The sequence below is a fragment of the Electrona antarctica genome (genome assembly GCF_951216825.1).
Source record: "Electrona antarctica genome assembly, chromosome: 20".
Classification (NCBI taxonomy): Eukaryota; Metazoa; Chordata; class Actinopteri; order Myctophiformes; family Myctophidae; genus Electrona; species Electrona antarctica.
Window position 1 is genome coordinate 13,865,713 of NC_136801.1, and position 26,260 is coordinate 13,891,972.

Consider the following 26,260-nt stretch of genomic DNA (forward strand, 5'->3'; position numbering starts at 1 on the left):
GTCGAATCCTATACTGACTCATCTGCCAGTGAGGAGCTCCCACCGGGAGGACGTAGGGCCTTCGCCCTTCTCCTCCCGCCTAACACTCCCTGTTGACAGGTGCCACCCCCCAGCCCGTAGGAATACGTGCAATGACCAATATCACCCTCGGTGCCCGGCTTCCCTCCCCCAAACACGGGCCAATTATGTTCGCATAGATGCCCGTCATAGCCGGATGCACCATGGTGGATTCGAATCCACAACGTCCGTGGTGGTTGGCAATGTACCACCCAAGTGTGTCATTATTATGTTATTTAATTTTGATCTTTGCAGGTAAAATAATAAGTCAACGTGTTCTTGTTATTGAACTGTTAACGCAAGATTATGGAACCTACTTTACCACACAGTCAAATCCTCAATGTTGATTTGACCCTGACAGTGTAAAATTGGTCCCATGAGTAAAAACAAAAACTTTTCACTTTAGCGTTTGTGTTTTGGTTCTACAAATTGGACATTTGCGTTCACATCAGAAGATCCGGAAACTTGTGGTTATTATCTTTGTTAACTAATTCCTGGATAAACATGAGTACTTCCTGTCCCTTGGTTCTTCTCATGAAACTTATTTTCCCCATATAGCAGCTCTGCTAAGCCTGGTGGGAACAAAATAAAACTGGCACCACATCATGTGAACATTGGTCAGAGCCCGCAATGTGTTATTAAGTATGCATACTGCAGGCCATAGCCTACTGTACAATGCTAATTCTCAGATTAGTCCGACCAAATGCTCTGTTCACTTTGTCCCCGCATGCATTCATTTTCACTGTGTTTTCTGCTTCTAACAGGAGATCTCTCCAGAACATGTTTCCGCAGTCAGGGAAATCCCTGGTGTTGGACAGTTTTCCTGATCCCACGGACACATGGGAGATCATCGAGACCATCGGTAAGGGGACCTACGGCAAGGTCTACAAGGTGCTCAACAAGACCGATGGAAGCAAGGCGGCCGTCAAGATACTGGACCCCGTCCATGTGAGTTTAACCCCTTTTGGTGTTAGCATTATGTTATGCTTTAGCTATTGAAAAATAGCAGATCTACAAGCTCATAGAGCGCCCGAGTGGCGCGCTACGAGCTTGTAGGTCTGCTATTTTAAAAAAATCGAAGAACGACTGACATAGAAACATAGCTTTTTCAGAAAACTCTCATGATGTAGAAGACATTTTTAGAATCTGATCTCAGGTCAAAATGAGTTAATCAGTTTATGTCCGAAAACTCATGCTGCATGTGTGGCTTAATTTAGTAGAATATTAGTCAATATTATTACAATGCCTATTATGACTTCTGTAATCTCGGCACGGCATCATCAAAAACGAGGGCTCTGCCCTCAATGTATTTCCAAGAAAATATATAAAGGATGAATGAATGAATGAATGAATGAATGAACGAACGAACGAATGGATGAATGAATGAATGAGTACTGGGCCAAAAATATAGAATTCACATGGACTAATCAGTTCCGCCCTTGTGGATAATGAGCACAGATCTCATTAATTTAGTATGTTATAATTTCTAATAAAAGGGCATGATTAAAGATGCACTATTAACTCCTGTTCTACCCTGGTTTTTAATCCATTAAGCTAATAGAGGCTGCCTGCTTGTGCTTGTTTAGGGGATACATTTACAAAATTCGTGTCAGATCCTGTGTCTAGGACCTAGGTGAGACATGACCTTTGACATGATCTAAATGTCTCAATAGAAGAGACTAAATACTGTATTGAATTGTCATGCTCTACCATACAGATTGGACAAAATTAAAATATATTCACTTAAAAAAAGTTACATAGTGCCACCATAAAGAATGATAAGCCAAAAACAAGAGACAAACAAGAGACACAATCTGAGACTTTGTTTCCTTTACATTCCTTCACCTGAGAATCTTCCAAAACAGATGACAAGTATAGTCATAATTAGTCATGTTGTACTGTACTGTCACAACCTCCTTATACAGTACTGAAGGGAGATGTCTTGTCTCTCCACGGTACATTGAACTACATGGCTTATTTAACAGCTCTAACGAGGAGCCGCCCATTTTCATCTGCTAAATATCCATTCCCTGTCTTAACCAATTCAATCCGGGAAAGCATCTGTGTCACAGAATATATATATATATATATATATATATATATGCTCATTATAATCGACTTTGGGCTTGTTTTTCTCGGTTTCTTCATTTGTTGGGTTTCTTATTTGGTGCTTGTTTCCTAATATTTTGTGCCCGTACAAGATTTGTGTTGTTAATATGGTTAAAAAATAGGCCTATTCCAAAATAAAGAAAACAATATTGTTTCCTTTTATTGAAATTGGCAGGTGTCCTGGTTGCTTATTTCCCTCACAATTTCTGACAATAGTTGCCCACTGGAACCGTCAGGAAATATCGTTGAACACAGTATAACCTGTACTGCATACAAATTGTTTTTTATTTATTTTTTATCTCTGTTACCTTGGTTTCTTGTAATAAAATGTGCCCTTGGAGCACAAATCATTTCCCTCATTTTAATAAACTATAGCTGTATGCATGACTGCATTAAATGTTGGCGTGAAATCATTTTTAATAGGTCTGACTCAATGCAAGCACATCGATAACAAAATGGTTGTCCTGACAGGCTGACAGTGATACTAATGCACACATGAAGTGATTTATAATTCATAAATGTGACAAGGTTATTGGTAAAGCTTTGCCTCTCAATATGCCTTACTTCAGTCTATTAACCCTGTATTTACTATTAAAATTACATTTTGTAGTAGGGAAATAAGTGCAGGTGTTCAACGTTAACTGGTAATTGTCCCTTTTTGCAGGACATTGATGAGGAGATTGAAGCAGAGTACAACATCCTCAAGGCTCTCTCTGACCACACCAATGTGGTCAAGTTCTATGGAATGTACTACAAGAAGGATGTGAAATGCGGCGACCAGCTGTGGCTCGCTCTGGAGGTAGGAAAACACTGTAGCAACCTCTTTACTGTGAGTCTAATAGGTGCATGATGATGATAAAACAACTCCCACATGATGACTGCAAAGTGCGAAGACCATGCTCATTTGTGGTGTGACTTTTATTATTATTTATTTATTGCAGGCATGTGCACACATAGACTTCAAAGGGGGCTTGAGCCCCTGCCCGTTTACCCGTTTGTAGAAAACTGCCCTCTCCAGACCATAAATGCTGCATTTACTAATGGTGAAAGAAACGCAAATCCCCCCCCTTTCCATTCCATGGCAGTGGCTCAGGGGTGGAGTGACCGGATGGGAACCGCAAGGTTGCCGGTTAAAACCCGGGTTCCCCCAGAGTTGTTGTCGAAGTGTCCTTGAGCAAGACTCTGAACCCCTAATTGCTCCAGTCCTGATGTGCAGGTTGGTGCCTTGCATGGTTTCCTCCGGCATTGGTGTGTGAATGGGTGAATGTAATGCACAATCTCTGTAAATGCGCTATATACATTTACCATTTATCAGGAGAATTGCCTTTTTCCGAACTCTCCTGAACTATGTCCTGTATAGAAATCCATGTTGTACGCCACATCTTCAGTAGCTAAAGAGTGTGGGGTCGTGCCATGAAAATAGCGTAGCTACAAGCGTGTTGTTAGCTTGTAGATCCGCTATTTTTGCAATGTTGGGGCCAAAAGTGGGAATTTCAGACCCTTCTCTAACATTCTCTCCACATCCCTGTGCCATTGCATGTGTGGAAGGTTTTCTATAAAGATTTATCCATATAGGCTACATGTAGATGATGTGCCCCAGGCAAGACCACAAGGCCACAACAACTCTGCCAATCGGGCTCAGCTCTATTGGCACGGTAGGTTGTGTGTTGGTTTGCTGAGTGGGAGACAGTGGTTCGATCCCAGCTTGGGTCGAGACCACTACATATGATTTCAAATGTGGCTTGTTTCTAGTTCATTGGACATACCAAAATTCACTTGGAATGATTTGTTTGCACAGTAAACATGTTTTGCTGTGTCATATACACATCCATGTGAGAGACTGCTATCTTGCATTCGTCATGTATAAACGCCTAAGTTTATTTCCCTGCATGCTGGCTGTGACATGCGGCATGTCACAGCTGCTACAACTGTAGCATGCAGACTAAAGATCCAGTTGCACCTCACACGGCATGCCGTCTAGCCAGGTACAGACGTGATGACCAAATAAGACCCAAGGATTATGTAACCATTTAAGCCACAGGCAGTGTTGGGCCTCTTTGAGCTTGTGTGTGTGTGTGTGTGTGTGTGTGTGTGTGTGTGTGTGTGTGTGTGTGTGTGTGTGTGTGTGTGTGTGTGTGTGTGTGTGTGTGTGTGTGTGTGTGTGTGTGTGTGTGTGTGTGTGTGTGTGTGTGTGTGTGTGTGTGTGTGTGTGTGTGTGTGTGTGTGTGTGTGTGTGTGTGTGTGGTGCGGGTGTGATTTTGACTTATATGCCACCTTTGGGGCTTGGTATCGTGAGCCACTTTGCATCACTCTGCGGTTGGTTGGGGGTCGGTCGGAGCAGAGGCTGACACCAGAGCTGGTGTCAGTGTTGGCTTCGCCTGCATCCCGCTGAGAATCACAGCGTGAGGATGTTCAGGTTATTCTGGGCCATTCTGTTTGTTTTAGCCAACTGCTCTGGACTGGCAGAGTTCAGAGCGAGGCTCGAAAAGCTCATGTTGTGCTCGCTTGACGTTTGTCAAGTAGATTTGGTTGACCCAAGGTTTTTCGCTCTGTTTTGGCCTATAGTAAGACTACAAAAAGATGATTTGGCCGCATCAATTTATTTCTGCCAAAGAGAAATGTATTCTGTGGTTAAAATATTGTGATGATACGTCAACATTTAGTGTCTATGTGAAGGAGGAATTACTCTGGAAGAATATCACGTTCTTGCTTCGAAGTAGCCCCGTTTGGAACCTCACCCTCCGCTATTAGCTCCGAGATGAGGTTCTGGGGTCGGGAGAGTCCGTCCAAAGTGCAGTGAAGATCCGAAAAGTAAAGGTAGTCCCAGACACTTGTCCCAGAAACCTACATTTGTTTAACCCATTTTGACCTGAGATAAAAATGTCTTCTACATCCTGACAGTTTTCTGAAAAATCTATGTTTCTATGTCAGTCGTTCTTCGATTTTTCAAAAGTAGCAGATCTACAAGCTCATAGCGCGCCACCAAGTGGCGCGCTATGAGCTTGTAGATCTGCTATTTTTCAATATCTAAAACATAACATAATGCTAACACCAAAAGGCTTAAATAGATACTAACGAATCGATTATCGTCCCATCCCTAAGTCTGAGGCATACAGTAGGAACAACAGCATTAAAATATCCTGCTTTGAACATTAACATCCTTGAACTCACCGTTGTAAGCAAGCATGACACGGGCCCCCTGCCAAATGACATATTTTATGTAAAAATATCAAAGAGGACTTTGGCACCAGCTGCTTTCCTCAATCATGTCTCAAAAGACCCTGGCTTTCATATTTCATTTCCTGCTATGTAGCCCTTTTCCAAATGTCAAGTGTAAGACAAACGTGTAATGGAGGTCAACCGGGCCAAGAGGAAAGTGTGTGTGAGGTCTGACGCGGCAAAGAGGACAGGAAAATACCACAGAATGGCTTGGCTGCTCCACCACATTTACTGTGTGGAACTTGTGTGGCATACTATGGTCCCTCCCAACCCACCCCGTCATAGGCCTGAAAAGAAAAAGAAATGAGCAAAGATTTCAACAAAGACCAAAAGGAAATCTGTCTTTGTATTACAGACATGGGAAACACTTAAATGCCTGCCGACATGAAGGTGACGGTCGAAGTGTATTATGTGTCCGTCGTTATAATGCCTATTATTTTATTTGGGGCATCGGGTTCATTATGCATGTCGGAAACCCGACCCTCTTGTCTCGAGGAAGGATCTATCTGAATGGATTCTTTAAATAGCTATAAGGCTCTGTGCGTGGCATTGTCCCGTTTCCATTACTAGGCAGTCTACTGTAGCGGCGCTTGGACACTAGCCTCTATAGGGCACCCATATTTCTGTAATCCAAGCTCAGTGGGCACTGCAGCCACGGCATCAGGTGCTTTTCAACTCCACAGCTTGTGTTTCTGTGCTCTTTCATCACCGTCCACCTCGCTGACCTCTGCTAAGGGTCCTATAATCACTCTGCCTACTGGATCTCCAGCCCTGCGAATCTAAGACACCAGAATAATCAGACAGTGCTGGAGGAAGAAGTACTCGCAAGTAAAACTATCGATACCGCAGCGTAGAAGTGCTCCGTTACCATTACAAGTAAATGTCCGGTGTTCAAAATTCACTTGAGTAAAAGTACAAAAGTATTCGTATGAAAATATACTTAAGTACTGAAAGTAAAAGTACTAATACAGCAGCATGACCCATGTCAGAAGTTTCCAGATGTATAAATATGCTTTGTTAAAATAGCAGATCTACAAGCTCACAACGTGTTGCTTTTGCAAAGTATGCATATAGGGCCATGAAGTCGCATGTTTTGTTAAGTTTTCACATAATTGTTGTAGTGGAGTTAAAAGTACAATATTTGCCTCTGAGATGTACAGTATGTAGAGTAGGAGCAAAAGTATTGTAAATTGGAAACACTCCAGTGAAGTAAATTTACTTGAGTGTTGCACTTAAGTATACAGTACTTAAGTACATTTACTTAGTTACTTTACACCACTGTAATCAGACCGCCTGCAGGGGAAGATGAGTCTACCGGTAAATGTTTTTTATAAGCCCTTCCTACTCATGTCCTGGAATCAACCGGCTATCATTTTACATCCTACCTGTTCAGCTTTCATTTATTGTCTTCGCTCGGCCGGACTAGCCTGCCGAAGGCCGGAGATTAACTGTGAATCTCCGGCGACACTGTGTTTGATTGATCGGCATGAAACGTTGCACGCACACTCCCTGTCACCCAAAGAAGAACCTCTGCCCCACATTGTTCTTTCTCCAATTTGGCATCATGGTGGAGCTACAGCAGGGGTGGGCAACTGGCGGCCCGGGGGCCACATGCGGCCCCCACCTTCACTTAATGTGGCCCTCAGGTTAATGTCAGAATACTGATATAATATTGGTTTCAGCTGTTACAATTCCACAACATGCGAACATGACACCGCTTTAATTACTTCAGTCTAAATTAGTAGCTCATTGCGCAACACAAGTATAATTAAAGGCATTTGAAATTACATACAAATATTAATTTTCAGGATTCCAAAAAAATCAAAATAAAATCAAGATTTTAATTCGAATATAGCAAAAATAGCCGATCTACAAGCTCAAAACGCGTCGCAGAGCGACGTGTTTTGAGCTTGTAGATCGGCTATTTTTGCTACGACAGCAATATATGGCCCTAGGGAGTGAGTGGAAATATAGTGGCCCTCTCCAACGTCAAAGTTGCCCACCCCTGAGCTACAGTATAATAGGGCCGTTTCATGTTTTGGCCAATAACTCTTGAACCGTAGGTCGTACGATCGAACATTCTATTCTCCCTGGATTCCTTGGATCATGACCAGTGTTGATTTTGACAGCAAATGTTGATGTAGTTTTAGTCATAGTCTTTTGAATCATCTGAAATGTCTCTGTTAGTCTAGTTTAGTCGAATAATTCTTCAGTTGATTTTGCTGTGATGCCATCGTAATGGCAACATTTTACACTTGGTTGCATGCTGAAAATGCGACGCGCTGTGAGCTTGTAGATCTGCTATTTTCATCATAGTTTTAGTTGAGCAGCCAGTCTAAGCTTTGCTTAGTGCTTACTCCCCAATTCATTTCCACACAATTTTGAATGTCCTATTCTGTATGCAAACTTATTCACCTCCATGCAAACTGAATGCTCACAGCACAACACACCATCCAATCTGCAGCACTAATCCAGTGGCTGAAATCACTACTGGCAGTTTAGCTGTGCGTGTGCGTGGTTGTTATGTGCAATGATGTCTTCCCTTTGTATTTAGGGTTTCTTCCTGGAGGCTGAAACATTGACAGTCAAACGTGCCAATGAAAAAAACAGTGATTGCGAACGCAGTGATTGCGAATGCAGTGAGCACTAACTATGAGACCTAGCAGAACATGTCTGTCTGTCTGTGTGTCTGTCTGTGTGTCACGCTGTAACACCACCCGCCCGCCACCAGAGGGCGCAGCTGTATCACACACAAAACACACACACACACACACACACACACACACACACACACACACACACACACACACACACACACACACATACACACACTAAAAAAAACTTAAAAAAACACTTACAAAATAAAATAATATTTTTTTCATTTCATTTTTTTATTTAGTTCTCGGAGAACACACTGGGCTGAGACCCTCTTTTTCAGTGGTGCCGAGATTACAACACATCAACAATGTACAATGGGGGGGACAAAGAAAACAAAACATAGATGAATAAAGTAAATTACTGGTAATAATAAAGGAACATTACATAGTGATTATTCATAGTGAATAAAAAAAGAGAACCTAAAAAAAGCCTTAAAAAATACGTAATTTATTCTAATTGTGAGCTGCGTTCGCTTCCCGTGTTTGCGCGTCTTACTTGTATATTAGTGACATCACAATATCGTCCCCTCCCCTAACCCCTCCCCCTTTATCATACAACAACAGCTGTGAGTGCGGCTTCAGTTCAGGTGGATCACCACCCATCACCACCCACCAGGAAAACCAAGCACGTAATGAACTGGTGGCCACATAAAAACGACATTTTAACAAAATACTGTACACTTTTTAGAAAAGATTCTTCCTCCTTATATAACAAAAATCACACCCGTGTGAACTGAGTGGTGTAAGGTCTTATATAGACTGATCAACAGTGGTCTGATGTAATGTCTGACGTAATGAAATCACACCCGTGTGAACTGGGTGACCATAGCAACCATGCTCATTTTTTGGTACGAACAGACACGTAAACTAACAAAGCCAGTTGTAGGAGTGGTTTACACCACTCAATAATACCTGATGATCATGTTTTAGGGTGGAAAAAAGCACCGTGACAGTAAGCATGAGGAGGGGGGGGGGGGGGGGTCACTCACCATGGTTACCGTCCCTACCTCCATCCTCTCAACTGTAATTTTCCACATTTCAGCTGAGAAGAGAGCAGAGAGCCATCCGCCCCCCTTTCTGCAGCACACAGAGCCAGCCCCTCTCTCTCGTCACCACAAACCTTAATTCAGCACAAATTATTTCTCCCCACTTTGGTGGGTCCGGTATACGAGTGCTTGTTACCGGTGTGGTGTTGCCAGATTTTCGGGGTCTATGAAAATAAGCCCAAAAGAAGTGACTATAATAGGCCATGTGAGGGCTTTATTATGCATCGGATGGTTGAAAATTGCCCATCTACAAGCTCACCACGTGTCACGATGTGAGCTTGTAGCTCTTAAACTAATAATAATTTAAAATAAATTTTGAATAATTTTGAAACATTTTTTTTAAAAACATACTGTATGTTTATTGATTTTTCTTTACAACAACAATAGTAATTTCAAAACAATTATTCACATATATATTCCCCCCCACATCCCCATGGCAGCACAAATACAAACAAAATCTTCGAAGAAACATCAGGAAATGTCCATATTTACAGAACAAATTAAAAAAATAATAACAAAAAACACAGTTAAACAAACAAATGCACAATGTCAGTCACAGTTCCCTACCCCCACCCCACAGCTGACTACTCCAATTAACCACTATACATCCAAAGCTTCTTCAATATCACCTCGCTTAATGATTTTGAAATATTTTAAATATGCAACTACTTGTATGGGGGATTCCTGGCACAAAATATTTTCAACTGGGGGTCCTTGACATGAAAATGTTTGGGAACCACTGGTTTAATTTTTTAAGCAACAATTAGGAAGCAAGCACCAAATAAGCGACTACACTTTATATCAAGACCCCGCAAAATACAACCCGCAGCTACCAATATTTACAAGCAACTTTACATAACAATCAAGCCCAACGTTGCTTAAAATAAGCAGACCTGGCAACACTGTGCACCCCCTTTAGTAGGCTATAGCAGATGTGGGCAGGAGATGAGTGGAGCACTTATGTGTTGTTTTTTCCATCCACTTTTAAAAAGCATGTTTTAAAGAAACCTATGCTGCCATTGTGATCCGTTGTGGGGGATTTTTAAAAGCCTAGCTGTGTATTAGTGGTAAATTGAAAAGGCATTAGTCTGTCTGTGTCCACTGTGCACCAGTATAATCGTGTCTGGGATTCATTGTTGTTCCTGCCGTTTTGCCCTGATCTTCTGTTTGCCAGTGTTTGATGCCATCATCATGCATCTGGAAAAATTAACCCGCTTAAATGTCTGTTACCTGAATTTACCCCTCGTACAAGTCTCTATCTATAGCCCTGTCCATATTCTCTGGACTCTGCCATCCTGAATTGACGTCGATGAGGTCTAAAATGGTATTGTTTGTTAGGACTTTTCAATAAACCCCGCGTGAAAGCAGACACCTCGGCTATTGTGGCCGTGTAAGCGATAAGGTCACTGTAACAAAAGGCAGTGCTTTCCCTGGAGAGGATCAAGGGTGCGTGCCGACTCAAACCTTGCTATCTACGTTTATAAACGTAGCTAGGCTATCGGTACCTACTGGTGCTAACTATGCGTAATTGCGTATACGTTCGTAGTAGTAGTAGTAGTAAGTAGCCTTGCCGAGCCATGAGGCCCATAGGGCAGGAGCCTATCTCCTGTTTCTGTAGTGTGAGGCAGCTTGATGTACAAGTACACCCCCTGGACATGACGCTAGTATGTCGCAGGGACTTACCCCCAATCCAACCCTTGATGCTGAGTGCCAAGCAGGGAGGCATTGGGTCCCATTTTTAGAGTCTTTGGTATGACCCGGCCGGGGATCGAACCCCGACCTCCCAGTCTCAGGGCGGACACTCTAACCACAAGGCCACTGAGCTGGTGAGCTAACTATGCGTAATTGCGTATACGTTCGTAGACAACCGTATACTCCATACATGAAAGCAGCGACTGTCAATTTTGAGATATTGTTTTACTTTACTGGGGCACTTCTGATTTGCAATAGTCTACTTTTACTTCTACTCCACTACATCTCATAGGCAAATATTGTACTTTTACTACTTATTGATATGACTCTCACAGGTCCAGTTTGATATGACCCTCACAGGTCTGTCTGGGGTCTAAGTCACATCTTTATCTCTCATTATGCTGACGGTAATAATTTAATGTCAACCGTGGGTAGTATCAAGGTAATATGTAGTGCCAAGTACTTGCTGTCGTAAATAGATAAATGTCCGTAAGTCTAGCCTTTCGTCGTCTACTTTTTTCACTGACAAAAGCTAAATAAAAACTAAATAAAAACTGAGCTATGACGACTAAAACTGAGATTAAATATATTGACAATTTCATCAACAAATGAAAATTAGACAGAAATGTTCGAGAGGGACTAGTGGAGAAGAGATCTATAGAACTAAGTCATCTAGTAGCTTGGTTGCGCTCAGGTGTTGCGCTCTGAAAATAGCCAATCTACAAGCTCACAACGATTCACTCACAGCACAGTGCGTTGTGAGCTTGTAGATCGGCTATTTCCAGCATGGAATCAAGTGTAAAATCAGGCATTACGAGTATGACGCCATCAAGGCCTGCCAAAATAAAAATTTCACTGACTATGATATACACAATCAACTGTAGATTTATAGTCGACTAAAATATTATGATTTTCAGTCAACTAAAACTGAGACATTTCAGATTACTAAAATATGACTGGAACTAAATTAAATCGTATTCAAAAGACTCACTAAAACGACTTAAAAATGAGCTGTGTGTGCTGTCAAAACACTGTAGCATAAATACTATTTATAATCTTTTTGCAGGGATTAGTTCTTAGTGAACCACACAGTATCAATTTAAACTCGACGGTTGACGGTAGATACATCTAGCTTATGATCTTTCCATTAGTAATAGATTACTTGTAATAGAATGATTCAAGTATTTTAGGAGTGCGATGCCATCAAATATGATGAGTCATCAATAAAGTACTTAGAGATATAGATGTTGGTCTTTGAACGTTTTTCAGGTCAAAGACCCGTGACCCGAGAGAGATGAAGTATAGGGACCCCCTGCTTCATCAATTTGTATACAATTGTGTCACAGTCGCAGATTAAACTCCTTCATTTCTTTTAGTGGACAAGAGATCCAGTATAAGTCATTTTACACTTGGTTGCATGCTGAAAATAGCAGATCTACAAGCTCACGACGCGTTGTGAGCTTGTAGATCTGCTATTTTCAGCAAGTGTAAAATCAGTCATTTCGACGGCAAAATACATTTTAGTCGACTACATTTTAGTCAACTAAATCAACTGTAGATTTAGTCGACTAAAATCTTGTGATATTTAGTCAACTAAAACTAGACTAACACTAAAACATTCCAGGTGACTAAAATGTGACTGAAACTAAATGAAAACTATTGAAGAGACTAGGACTAAAACTAAAATCAAAATTTGCTGCCAAAAACAACAGTGAATAAATCACATTCCGTGCTACAAACTGACATACACACAAAGCTGTCAAAAACTAGACTAAAATGTTAGGGAATAAAGTGGAGAAGAAATCCAGTAGAACTAAAAGAGATTGCTCTCAGTTGTTGCAGATCTACCATGCTCACACCACGCTAGCTCACACCACGCTATTTTCAGTGTGCAACCAAAATCTGCCATCTTACGACATTACAATTAGTCAAGTAAAATCTTATGATATTTTGTCGACTAAAACTAGACTTTCAGATGACTAAGATATTACTAAAACTAAATTAAATTTGATTCCAAAGACTATGACTAAAACTAAATAAAAATGTGCTGTCGAAAGCAACACTGGATAGGTAGGGCTAACGTTTTGCTCGGCTATTATGCTAGGGCAAAAAAAAGGAGCTCTCTCATTAATATGCACAGCACAGAATACACCTTTCACCCAATCACAACAGCCAATCACAGCGCCAATTTCAGCGCCATACATGGTATTTTATCGGCGATTCCGTCCTCAAATTTTGCTGCCAAACATGGTAATTATTCCATCATCATTGCTAAAATTATTAGTTACTTACTAGTCCATGCCCGTTCGTGGATATGAGCCGTTCTGTCTCTCTAGTCCCGTACCCAAACATACCCGTAAAAATCACACCCGTGTCAAGTGAGGGGCGCTCTTATCATCATACATCATCATGACGTACACTATGACAGGGGTTTTCAACCCGTGGGTTGCGACCCCTCGGGGGGGGTCGCCAAATTATTTTGGCGGGTCCCCAAATTATTTTGCAACTGAATGGCTGGAACATGGAAATTAAGAGTTGACCTAGTACGTGGTGCATGCATAAACTTTCCTTAATGATTATATCTGGTTTCAGTATTTATTTATGATGTATTTTCTCTATTATTAAGGTTAGGCAGTCAGTTTGTATTAGTGGTGGTGGAGGGGGGCGGGGGTCGCAAGACATGGCCAAAGCATTTCCGGGGGTCCCCAGACAAAAACGTTGAGAACCCCTGCACCATGTTTCGGGCTTGTCAATCTGCTACTTATGAGTTATGACACTTTTAATTGTGAATCCTGAAAAGTAACAATTTTGGAATTCCACCCGACAGAGACCATTATAGTCCATGAAGGGGAAATGCTTCTCTGTTCAAGCGCTGGACCCATTTTAGTTAAGACATTCTCTCCTTATTGGCCGGCGGCACAGTGGTTGACACCAAGCAATTTCTTTCCCAGCTTTACCTTGAATCTAGACAGCTTAAATTACAGGGTATTGTTGTTACCACGACAACGCGCAGGACAATTTGATGTTATTTTCCCAGAGGCCTGCTATTGACCATAGAGCCCATATTAGGCCCTGTACAACACTGTTTCCTAAACAGTGGGTCGAGACCCCCAGAAAAATGGGGCGTTTGTGAGTCGCGGACACAAAAAAGATAATAATACAGGGACCCAGAAAAAAATCTGGGTCCCTTTATTATATATTTTTTTATTTCCTGCATTTTGTATTTAATTATTTTTAAACATTTTCTAAAAACATTCCCAAAAAAGCAAAATCAATGAAAAATCATGAATGAGAAATATATTTTTTTAGTAATCTCATGCAGAAATGAAAGAAAAATCTAAGAAATTCCATGAATTACAAAACAAATGTTTAAGAAGTAGTGAAAATAGCTGATCTACAAGCTCACTTTGTGTCGTGTCGCTAATCGTGTAGTCTAATCAAATTTTTCCACCCACATATGCACAGTGTTGTTGAATTATGAAACCTGACCCGGGTTGAGAACCCCTACTTTAAGAGACCAGCATCACTATGGTTACGAATCTGCCATAAAGCAGGTCGTCTCTGGGTGACTAACGTGAGTTGTTGTGACTCTTATGTACATGCTGTTGTGTTGTTGCCGAAGCTTTTCAGTAAATCTTACTATTTTGATTATAATCATTGTGTGGACATTCAAGACATATTACAAAGATGCCCCTGCCAGCCCGCCACTCTGCAATGAACTAGCCTACTGTAACTTGTGGTGTGCTTCTGACTGTAGTTTGTAATCATCTCTCTTATCATGACATGATGTGTGTGTGTGTGTGTGTGTGTGTGTGTGTGTGTGTGTGTGTGTGTGTGTGTGTGTGTGTGTGTGTGTGTGTGTGTGTGTGTGTGTGTGTGTGTGTGTGTGTGTGTGTGTGTGTGTGTGTGTGTGTGTGTGTGTGTGTGTGTGTGTGTGTGTGTGTGTGTGTGTGTGTGTGTGTGTGTGTGTGTGTGTGGCTGTCATAAATAACTAATTTGGGGATTCCCCCCAGACATTCTCCCCCCCTGGGGTCAAGTTCAAGCTACGCCCATGGTGTATGGGATATTACTCACTAAACACGGGTGAAATTCACCCGAACACGTGCCTGTAGAAGAAAAACAGGGATATGGGCAGGAAAACAAACCTACCTTCTATGATGTCACTGAGCATCATGAAGGTACTCAGACATCAGCAACATCATGAAAATTACTAAAATATAGTTGTCCGGGTGAAAATCGCCCGTGTTTAGTGTTCTAGGGTTTAGACAATAAAACAATAGCAAAGAGCATGAATACACCAGCAAATCAGGCAGAACAGTGAGTACTTTCTCTACGGGCGTGATTTTCCCCTATTATTACTATTACTAATCTGCCCCATGAGAAAGAGAACCACTCCATCTCTTGCCCACACTGTGAAATCTTGGGATCAGAAAAGATTTCAGCCACTGCCATAATATCTCAGACTGAATTATGCATACCTTTACTGTAGATGCTGCAGATTTAACTTAAGCCCATTGTTAAAAATGTGCTGACTCATTTTGAGCATGATAAAAAAGCCATTTTCTTTTCCTTTTGTGTGCCGCTTCTATCGTAGCTCTGCAACGGTGGCTCCGTGACGGATCTGGCCAAAGGCATGCTGAAGAGAGGGGACCGAATGGAGGAGGCCGTTATCGCCTACATCTTGCACGAAGCACTGATGGTAAGTGCGTGTGGCAATTTTGAGGGGCGCTAGCCCCTCCTATATACAGGTTTAATGTTTATCTTTAGTTCAATGTTTGTTTAATAAACGCCATTGACAATGAAGGTAAAACTTATGTCATTTTGTAGCTCATTACGTCATATTGTCTCTTTATTGTTAATGGCATTTAATGTTTGTGTTGGCACCGTTTGTTTAACATCACCATTACATCACCTAATCAACATGAGTTAGACTTTAATATATTAGCGCCCCTCACTTCACACAGGTGTGGTATTCAAATGTGTCTTCCCTGTGTATTTTTGGTTACTTCCTGAGTTGAAAAGTTGAAAGTTGAAAGCCTTTGAGTCAAAAGGCCCAATCGAAAATACACCACTTTAGTGACATCCTATCCATAACCTCTCCCCTAAGCAAGGTTTAAGTTCAGGCGGGTGGTGCTAAGGTGAAAACTAGTGGGTGTGGCCATATTCAAAAAAACATAATTGTAATTATAATTACTTTTTTGAAACAATCTTCCTCCTAGTATTGTGATGATCATGCTTTTTTTTTGGGGGGGGGGGGATCACTGCACTCCATCTGGACTCGCCTATTAGTTTGCATTGCACAGTGTGCTCAGTGCACTATTTCCAAACGCGCCCTAAATGAGATGAGTGGAGTAGAAAAGTGCAGCAAAATGGAAATACTCAAGTACTTTCCCACGACTGAGTGGGTCGGGTTGAAGGCAGGTGCATGTAATGAACAATCCGTTAACGAAATGTATGTATGGCACCCTCATATCTTGCAAGTCTGATCGGACGCTACAAACCCTCCCACGCGCTCAGATCAGCCGACGCAGGGAAGGTGAAAGTACCTTCGCTAAAAACGCTTCATTATACAAATATTCCACTGTTAGGTTATTTGCTTATGAATGATTCATGATGAGTATTTCTATGTATTTGATGTATTACCTGCATGTTTTTGTTGCTTACTGTAAGTCGATCCGGTTTAAGAGCGTCTGCTAAATGCCTAAATTGTTAACCCCTTCCTCGCTTCTCAGGGCCTCAAACACCTGCACATCAACCAGACCATCCACCGTGATGTCAAGGGCAACAACATCCTGCTCACCACGCAAGGAGGCATCAAAATGGTGGACTTTGGTATGCACATGCTGTGTGTGTGTGTGTGTGTGTGTGTGTGTGTGTGTGTGTGTGTGTGTGTGTGTGTGTGTGTGTGTGTGTGTGTGTGTGTGTGTGTGTGTGTGTGTGTGTGTGTGTGTGTGTGTGTGTGTGCGCGTGTGAGAACCTGACATAGTACATGTCTTTGGAGCCAGTATACAGTCCAGACATATCAGTGTTACAGTGAACACTGCGGAAGCCGAGTCTCCAGACGATAAGACAGGCAAACCGAGTGATTGGTCAGATTGTGACACACAACAAGACAAACCGAGGTGATTGGACAGATTGTGACACACTACAACAAGCTATGGAACATTGCTCACATCATTGCTGTCGGGCTGAGACCTCTTATCTCCGTGTTTTAAACGTTGACTTCACCCGTTTTCTCCATAGAGTTATAATTGATAGAGACGTCACCGGATTCCTCCTCCCATCCACTTGCATGAAGTTGCTTATGCAGCGCATGAGGCATTTTCACCCATTCTTCCGGGTTGGAACAGAGTGCATTCTGGGTGCATTTTGGACCAAACGTGAATGCGCTGGGCCAGAAACATGGAATACAAAACAACTCGCCCCTTTACCAACTCGCCCCGGGCGCACAGCCGGCGGAACAGCGCGGCCTGGTATTCCTAAAGTAATCTAAGTAAATTATGCTTAAACGGTTAAACCTAAGCTTATTCCTAACCTAACCCTATTCCTAAACTTAACCCCAGTAAAACTATGCCTAACCCTAAACTTATTTCTAACCTTATTCTCAGTAAAACAAAATAAAGAATACAAGAACCGCCACACTGAGCTGTCGGCGTGAGGTCGGCGGAAAAAAGCTGTGGCGAAATGGAATTGGGGCTACCGTACCTGTTACCGAAACATGAACAAGGAAGAACGGAGACACGAGAAGAGAGACCAAGTGCCTTGGAGAAACCACAGAGAAACCAGACTACAAAAAGGAAGAACGTAGACTGGGAATTGCGCCCAAGGAAGAAGATTTTGATCGTAGGAGATAGTAATGTAGGACTCATCACAATGCATCCATGCCGTTACCGAGGGAATAATATCGCCACAGATATTGTATCGTGAGGTACCCATATCGTCCCACCCCTAGTTGTTACTATAGCATGCTGCATGCTCTGACTCACAAGTGTTTCAGTCCCAGCTAGAGAGCCAGGAGGAGGGCCACATGAAAGAGATCCTCAACGCTTTGTGACAGTAGACATCTAAATGGATTAGTTATGTGGAGGAGGATGGATCTACTGTAAGCTATACGGACATGCTTGTGGATGATAACACGCACGCACGCACGCACGCACGCACGCACAATACACACATAGAGTTATATAAACCTGCAGTACAGTAGGCAATTTGTTTTCTCCTAAATAATCCGATCATGCCCACATTCTCACACACTCTGCCATGCAGACACACACACCTACTGTATGTGCTACTGCAGTCGAGTGTCGACGATGTCTTGTTTATTGTTGTGTATTTCTTATGTCTCGATGAATTGAATAAACAGAACCACAATGGAAACATGCCCCTATACAGTATAGGGCTAAAAAAGGGTTTTCAAAGAAGTACGTAATTCCCCAAAAGGTGTAGACTGCAGATTTGCAAAGAAAATATAAAATAATTCCAAGGCAATCTGTCTTTGTTGAAAAAAAAACGATGCTTATCGACCTAAGTCTTCATCCCCTAGGGCTTTTTTGTGTTATCTTTTTAGCAATCATTTGAAAATCGTACCACACGTACTATTTCAAACTGTTAAAGTATTCAATCAATCAATATATCAGTCAATCAATCAATCGTTTTAGCTCGAGACCCAAAAGAAAAATGTGATGGTACAAAATTGTTTTTATATGACATACATGTTTGTATATCCTTTTTTATTAATTTATTTGTATTTATTTTTAAGACGTTTTACTTAAAAATGGGTCCGTGACCCGATTCGGGACCCATGTCTGACTCGGGCAGTGTGCTAATATATCTAATTATCCATAATATCAGAGTGTGAGTGTACAGTACATACAGTACAGTACATTCCCCTTTGAAAACCCCACCTTTCCACTACATTAGCCAGAAGTGACTCATAAACAGAGATAACACTGTCAATTAGAATATGCATGAAGATAGAGGGCCTCCATCATTCTTCTTAGCGTTATGATTCTTTCCCCCCGCCTCGTGTCGGATGTGCCTCTTTAGCTTCTCTTACTGGTGATGATGATGAGTCATTGCGGGGGTTTCATCTTCCTCAGCTGCTTAGCGGAGCGTGCCCCCCCCCCCCCCCCCCCCCCCCCCCTTCACATGAGAATCCATCGTGACTCCATGCATGTGTGTACCACTGCACTGAGCACGTGTCCCCTCACTACCCCCTCCCTTCCTTTTTCCATACTATGTCTGATTTTTCATCCAAAAAGACTTTAGCCGACTGAATATACAGCTGATTTTGTTGACAGAAAAAAAATGCATTTTAGTCATCTAAAAAGATTTGTCGACTAAATATACAGTTCAGTCAGATAACTCACAAATCAATATTTATTATAGAATGAGAATACAAGTGTTATAATATTGTATCTTGGCGTTCGGCTCTGCTACATTTTAATCCCTGCTCGGCACAATTAAACACCATCATTATTAAGAGCAGGGAGATAGATATACAATAACAACCCCCCATGGGGAACAGAAATAACAGAGCCCACCGGTGGTGCTGGGGTGGCGGTCGGAGCAAACATCACATAACAACCAGGAACCATAATGTCTAGGTGAGCTTAAATACCCATGACAATATATTATATTCATGACAATAAGCAAATTATTTTGGGCCGAACAAATAATTAGAAAGAAGAAAAGCAACAAAAAAAAGTGTTGTACCCTGCCCTTTTGTCTGTTCGGCCCCCAAAAAAAGTGTTTATTGTCATGAGTTGTCACCTGCCGAGTTGGCTTTGTCCGAGGTCTTTAAATAAATACATTTTGAAACGTCTATGGGGAAAATGAATGGGAAATTATTTCCTGGTGCCCTCGCAGTGCAGGGCGGGACTGCGACGCTCTATACCTCCTAGCTGAGACACTGCCACCCCCATTAGTAATTTACAAAACAAAAGAGGTTTCTGCCTGACAGTAAGAATCCGGTTCTCCCAGTGATCAGCTGTGTAAATAAAAGAGGAAAAAGCTCTGTGCTTTTATGTTCCTCCGCTAATAGGTTAGAACAAATGCTCTCAACAGAAGCCCTGCACTTTAATGGAATAATAAACATAAAATAAATGTTGAGTGGAGATTTGATGTTGTGTAATGAAAAGAGGCAGCAGTCTAGTCTTCTAAAGACACATAAATTATCCAATAATGAGTTTTCTCCGGACTGTATGCATAATCTGGGCTTATTGGGGCGTCCATACAGGCAACGGTGGCACTGGCAGCGTTGCCATGTCTGCTTATTATAGGCAAGTTCAGTGTTGTTTTTTTTAATGAAGTAAAAGTATCAATAGCCAACTGCAATCTAGAAATACTCTGTTAGTAAAAGTCCGGAATTCAAAATGTGCTTGAGTAAAAGTACAAAAGTATTGGCATCAATATGTACTTGAAGTACCAAAAGTTAAAGTGCTCGTTGCACTGCCACTATAATCGATGGAACCCGGCTACACCGGGTGCGTGTGTGGAGCGCAGGTTGTGTATAAGGTCCGCCGTGAATATCTTTTTTACACAAGTGCTCTAATTTTCCACGTGTCCGCGGGGGTTACGCAGCATTTTGCCTCGCCTTCAGAGGAAAAAAACTGTAAATACGGAACTCCCTGTGGGACAGACACATTGTCGGTGCAGCCTGCACCTAGCTGGTTCCGTTCTGCTCCGCCCGCGGTACGGTTCCGTTCTGTCCCCAGTGTGGCCCCCGCCATCCACACCCATTATTTTATTTTTTTCACCATCATGCGTATAGAATAGATCTGCTGTTTTCAAATACCGACATAAATAGGTGTGCTTGTGTGGTCGCTTCTTTGTGGGCTTGTTTTTCAATACACCTGGTTGCTCATTTCTGTCGCAGAATCTGGCAACACTGAGAACGGCGGCGCTTGCGTTGAGTGCCTTATTTGCTTAAGAATACCCTGACAACAAATCAGTATGGAGAGACTGGGCCTGAATAGCAACCACCCTCTGCACTCTGTACTGAAATGAAGCGAGATGTCAGATGCTGTGAGGATGTAAATGTAAAGTGGTTCACCAACCTGTTCAGGTGATGCAAATAATGCGTTCCCTCCACTCTTAAGAAAAGTGAATAGGAACCAATTTAGCATGTGAGCAATTTAAACGTAATGGGTTGTCAGATTGTGGCACCATCTGTGGAATGCAGTATATCCAGTATGGTAGAAGCATAACATTATTTCCATAAAGTGGTGCATACGTATGAATGATGCACAATTGCACATGCATAACTGTAACAATATTCTGTACAGTAGGCTACACAAGATACCGCTGAAGAAATGATGTCCCTCCTGGTCGGTTTTATCAGTATAGGGAAGGGCAATAAAAGAATGTTATGGATTCATAGCCCATAAAAATCACACTTGTGTGAAGTGGGTAGTAAGGGGGTGCTCTTATCGTCATACATCATCATATATCATCATACATCACATTCCATGCTCAGCCAATTAAATCATCTCAAATTTGGTACATGCAGGCTACGTGGTTTGGCGGGGATTGTGTTAAATGTGAACACAAATAAAGTAGTTTTTTGTGTGTGTGTGTGTGTGTGTGTGTGTGCGTGTGTGTGCGTGTGTGCGTGCGCGCGTGTGCGTTGCAACACAACTTAATACACTTGTGTGGGTATGTATGGGCGCACACATGCTTGCACATGCCCCCGTACCGCTACAGTGACAGCTCTATCAGCTGGATACAGGAAAGCTCTGAGATCCATTCAGACCAAAAAAGATGTAATAATTCTGAGAAACGCTCTATTGTCTCATGTCTGACAGATCTTCGCCAGCTGGTGTCCGTTTTGTTGAGACGTCAGGAATAGTGTAACAATAATAATGTACCTTTATACGAGCCCTGAAGGCTTTTTATAAATTATGCAAATTAAGCCTGCCGAGCAGCTGGTCCAGGCAGGCAAATCAGAGGAGGGCCAATTCCTGATCAGCTGATCAGTCACTAGTGGTGTAAAGTAACTAACTACATTTACTTACTGTAAGTACTGTACTGTAAGTACAATTTTGAGGTATTTGTACTTTATTTACTTTACGTATTTCCAATTTCCAATACTTTTACTTCTATTCCACTACATCTCAGAGGCAAATATTGCACTTTTAATCCACTACATGTATTTGAAAGCTTTAGTTACTTTGTATACTTTGTAGGACATAATAATAAACACTTCAGCCCTATATACATTTCAGCCATTTGAAAATAGTTAATCGACAAGATTGTGAGCTTCTAGATCTGCTATTTTCAAAAGATTGTTATACATTTGAAAACTTGTAATGCGACATTCTGCACAATGAGTATACTTTTGGTACTTTAAGTACATTTTGATGCCAAAACATGCTTTTGTACTTTTACTGCAAGTGCAAGTCAAAAGAATGTGAATGTCCATGTCCTCTTAAAAATATATAATGTAATTCTCACAATGACGAAGTGTGTTGTGTTTCTTGCAGGTGTGTCAGCCCAGCTAACTAACACCCGTTTGAGGAGGAACACGTCTGTAGGGACCCCCTTCTGGATGGCTCCGGAGGTACACACACACACACACACACACACACACACACACACACACACACACACACACACACACACACGTCCGGATGACTATGAGCACATGCACGCACGGTAACCAATGAACACATGTCAACTGGCACACATGCATTTCGAGATCAATCATTCTTGCACAAAGATAGATAAACACAAACACGTATAAATACACCATATGTACTGTACACACTGTACCAACACCCCAATCAAATAACACATCAAGAACAAGACACAACTCATCCCATTCCATGTCCGATCAAATCCACATTCTTACACATGCGTGCACACACCCACACTCATTCATATCAACTTCAATACCCCATACATCAGTGAGTGAGGGGAGAGGCAACATTCCCCCGACTGTATAAAAGCTCTCTCCTGTGGCTCCCCATCTCTTTCCACTACATTAGCCAGGGGGCCAAACCCAATGGGGCCACACAGATAACACTGTCATTTCTAATATCCATAATAAGCCTGAATAGATGGCCTTCACTATCCTGCTCCTATAGCTTTCAGTAAACCTTTTTCTGAAAAAGCTATGTTTCTATGTCAGTCGTTCTTCGATTTTTCAAAAATAGCAGACCTACAAGCTCGTAGCGCGCCACTCGGTGGCGCGCTATGAGCTTGTAGATCTGCTATTTTTCAATAGCTAAAGCACCAAAAGGTGTTCCCGCCCAAAATGGGGCCACTCTTAATCATCATCACACAGATAACACTGTCATTTCTAATATCCATAATCAGCCTGAATAGATGGCCTTCACTATCCTGCTCCTATAGCTTTCAGTAAAAATCATTATTGCTTTAGCACTGTACTGGCATAACGACAAATGAAACACAATATATTATAAAGATATTTTGATAGATAGACATTTGATATTTGTTTCCCTTTCCCCCATTCCGAGTATGATGATAATAATGATATAATATACAGTTGGAGGCCATCGATATTGTCCTTTTCTTTTTGCTGAGGTTTGCGTGATCTGCGCAAAAGGACAGTTAACCCATTTTGGGCGGGAACCCCTTTTGGTGTTTTAAACATGTTATCTATCTAGCTATTGGAAAAATAGCAGATCTACAAGCTCATAGCGCGCCACCAAGTGGCGCGCTACGAGCTTGTAGGTCTGCTATTTTTGAAAAATCGTGAAAATATTTATTTCAGAAAACTGGAGGATTTAGAAGGATTTTTTTAAATTTTGAGGTCAGGCCAAAATGGGTCAAATGATAAGGGACAATATCGGTGGCACCCAACTGTAGCTTTCAGTAAAATCATTATTGCTTTAGCACTGCACTGGCATAACGACAAATGAAACACAATATATTATAAAGATATTTTGATAGATAGACATAGCATATTTTGTTTCCCTTTTCCCCATTCCGAGTATGATGATATAATGATATAATATGCTATACTATTAATCAACTCTGGATTTTGCTGTGGCTGTGTGTGTGTAACCACTCCCACCCAGGCTGAGGATAGAGGTATAGAACAAGCTATACTCAGAATAAGCTCACTATATGTGACTAACTTTGACTGAGGGACTGCCATTGGATTTTTTTGAATTTTCGTTTTTTTGTGTCATATGAAAGCAGGGAATCATAGCTTCAAATTGACATATTGGTTGTTCAGTTGGAGATATGGCTTATAGAGTAATGTCTTGCAGAAAACAGCGAGTTGAGAAAACAGGCTTGAAAGGTTCACTTCTGTGGTCTCTAACATTACACCTAGCTACACGTTTAAGCATTTATTTCATATTTACATGTCGATTTCAGCTCTGACACTTATTTCAGACATGCTCTAGTATGTGAAGAGTCTGCCTGTGCTATAAACTCATTAAAAAAAAAAGAAAAAAGTTTTCCTCTGGTGAAAAGCTGGAATTTGCGCGATGGCAGTCTCTCAGTCAAATCTGGTCACATATTGTGACCAGGGAATTACAAGATTTGTGCATAATTTTTTTTTCCAAAACATTATTTTTGCAATGTATATAGGTTGAAAGTGTTCATGTGGTCTATATGGTTGCTTGTATTGGGGGGGGGGGGAAGAGGGGGAGAGAGTTTTTTATAGTATTGCATACTGAAAAGCATTTGTAGTTTTGAAATTCACTTCCTCACAACGAGACTTCTCGCCTCGTCAATTACACATCGTTCAAGTCGAGGATGGCTCATCTTACTTGAAGTTTTGCATGCTGCACAAACATTGGCGCAGCGTATTAGAATACAAGGAACATCACATCTGTGTGCCCTCGCTGATTTTAATCTGATTTGAGTAGCAAACTTCCATTAACGAATAAAGAAAAGAAAAGCAGGTGCAGACTGGGAAGCCATGGGGTGTTCTAGGATGTCTTTAAAGTGAAATTGCATTTGGGAGCAGAACAACTTTTTTATAATGAATTTATAAAAGTTTATGTTTATCAGCTTCTCTCTTATCGTGTTCTATAGTCTCTCCGTGGCGTTTGGAGATGTGTTGATATAATGATTTGTAGAGGAAGAGGGTGAAGGATCTTTCATCTTTTTCTTTTTTACTTTTTGTATTGTTGATCGGTGTGGATTGGCAGACTTTTTCTTTTCTTTTCTGAAACAAAATAAATCTCAGCACGCTCTTTAGTGATTTCCACCTGGGAGGTATGTTCAGTTTCCATTAACAAAATGTTTAATATTTATTTTTGACAAATGATTGTACTTTGCTGTACAAATATACCACTGTATACAGGCTATTGTTAGTGCATCGTGTGGTTATTATAGCTTGGTAAAGCTATAGATTGATAATGGAAATATTAGTGACACAACTTTTTTGGAGAGCACAATACTGATTTTGACAGTGTTTGAATCACATTTTTTGTCTCTTGACGTTCTAATGTGAATTACCCATTAGAGTACACATACATTGTCTGCATGCATAATATTGCATATGTGTAGGCTACATGAGCGTCTAGTTATTGGCACACTAATTATGAGGTTACTTATGTTTCAGTTTGAACCGATGAAGAGCCTTGGCTCGAGACGTTAACATTAAATTACATTGGAGCAGATGATGAGTGGGCAGGTTTATTGATTTACTTTTGACCTTTTCTAATGCAGCACCTCAACCAACGTGTGTATTTGCTTTTGTGCGAGGTTACTCATGTGAAATGTCTTTCACATTTCATGGGTATTTATTTCATGTTCTGTCTGTCTGTCTGTCTGTCTGTCTGTCTGTCTGTCTGTCTGTCTGTCTGTCTGTCTGTCTGTCTGTCTGTCTGTCTGTCTGTCTGTCTCTGCGTGCATGTTTGTGTACATGCCTAACAGGAGATGCATTTTGTTGATTGGGAGTCATGTTGCCCTGAGAATATTAATAATAGAGTCTGTGTATTGTGCACGTGGCATGTGCGTGCGTGCGTGCAGGTGTGCGTGCGTGATGCATGTGTGTATATCCTGTGCGGGTATCTGGTGATGAGCTTGTAGATCTGCTATTCTGCTATCAGCAGCTAACGTTTAAAATGATGAAACACCAAAAGGGGTTCCCATCCTGAATGTGTTAAATGTAGTTTTATGCTTACGTTAATCACTTTGAATAGAAAAAATAAACTGTGTGTGTGTGTGTGTGTGTGTGTGTGCGTGTGCGTGCGTGCGTGCGCGCGTGCGTGCGTGCGTGCGTGCGCGTCGGCCCACGTGTGGTTGGGTGTGGTTGTTTGTTTGTATCCATGCGTGCATGACCATGGGCCTGCTTGGACTTGTGCGTGACTGCGTGTGTGTGTGTGCGTGCCACAGGTCATAGCGTGTGAACAGCAGCTGGACTCGACCTACGATGCTCGTTGCGACGTGTGGTCGCTGGGCATCACCGCCATCGAGCTGGGAGATGGAGACCCGCCCCTCTCTGAGCTGCACCCAATGAGAGCCCTCTTCAAGATACCCAGGTGAGGCCCTGTC

General features: G+C 41.7%; 1 protein-coding gene across 1 annotated transcript; it reads left to right on the top strand.

Moving 5' to 3' along the window:
- Positions 1 to 837: 837 nt before the first annotated feature.
- LOC306913514 (myosin-IIIa-like) lies at positions 838 to 26,251 on the top strand (the record flags this gene model as incomplete). The annotated part of the gene is made up of 6 exons (XM_079490217.1): positions 838 to 1,005; positions 2,831 to 2,965; positions 15,375 to 15,479; positions 16,513 to 16,612; positions 22,264 to 22,340; positions 26,102 to 26,251. 6 exons carry the CDS (start codon positions 838 to 840, stop codon positions 26,249 to 26,251), a joined length of 735 nt encoding a protein of 244 aa, XP_079346343.1.
- Positions 26,252 to 26,260: the final 9 nt, after the last annotated feature.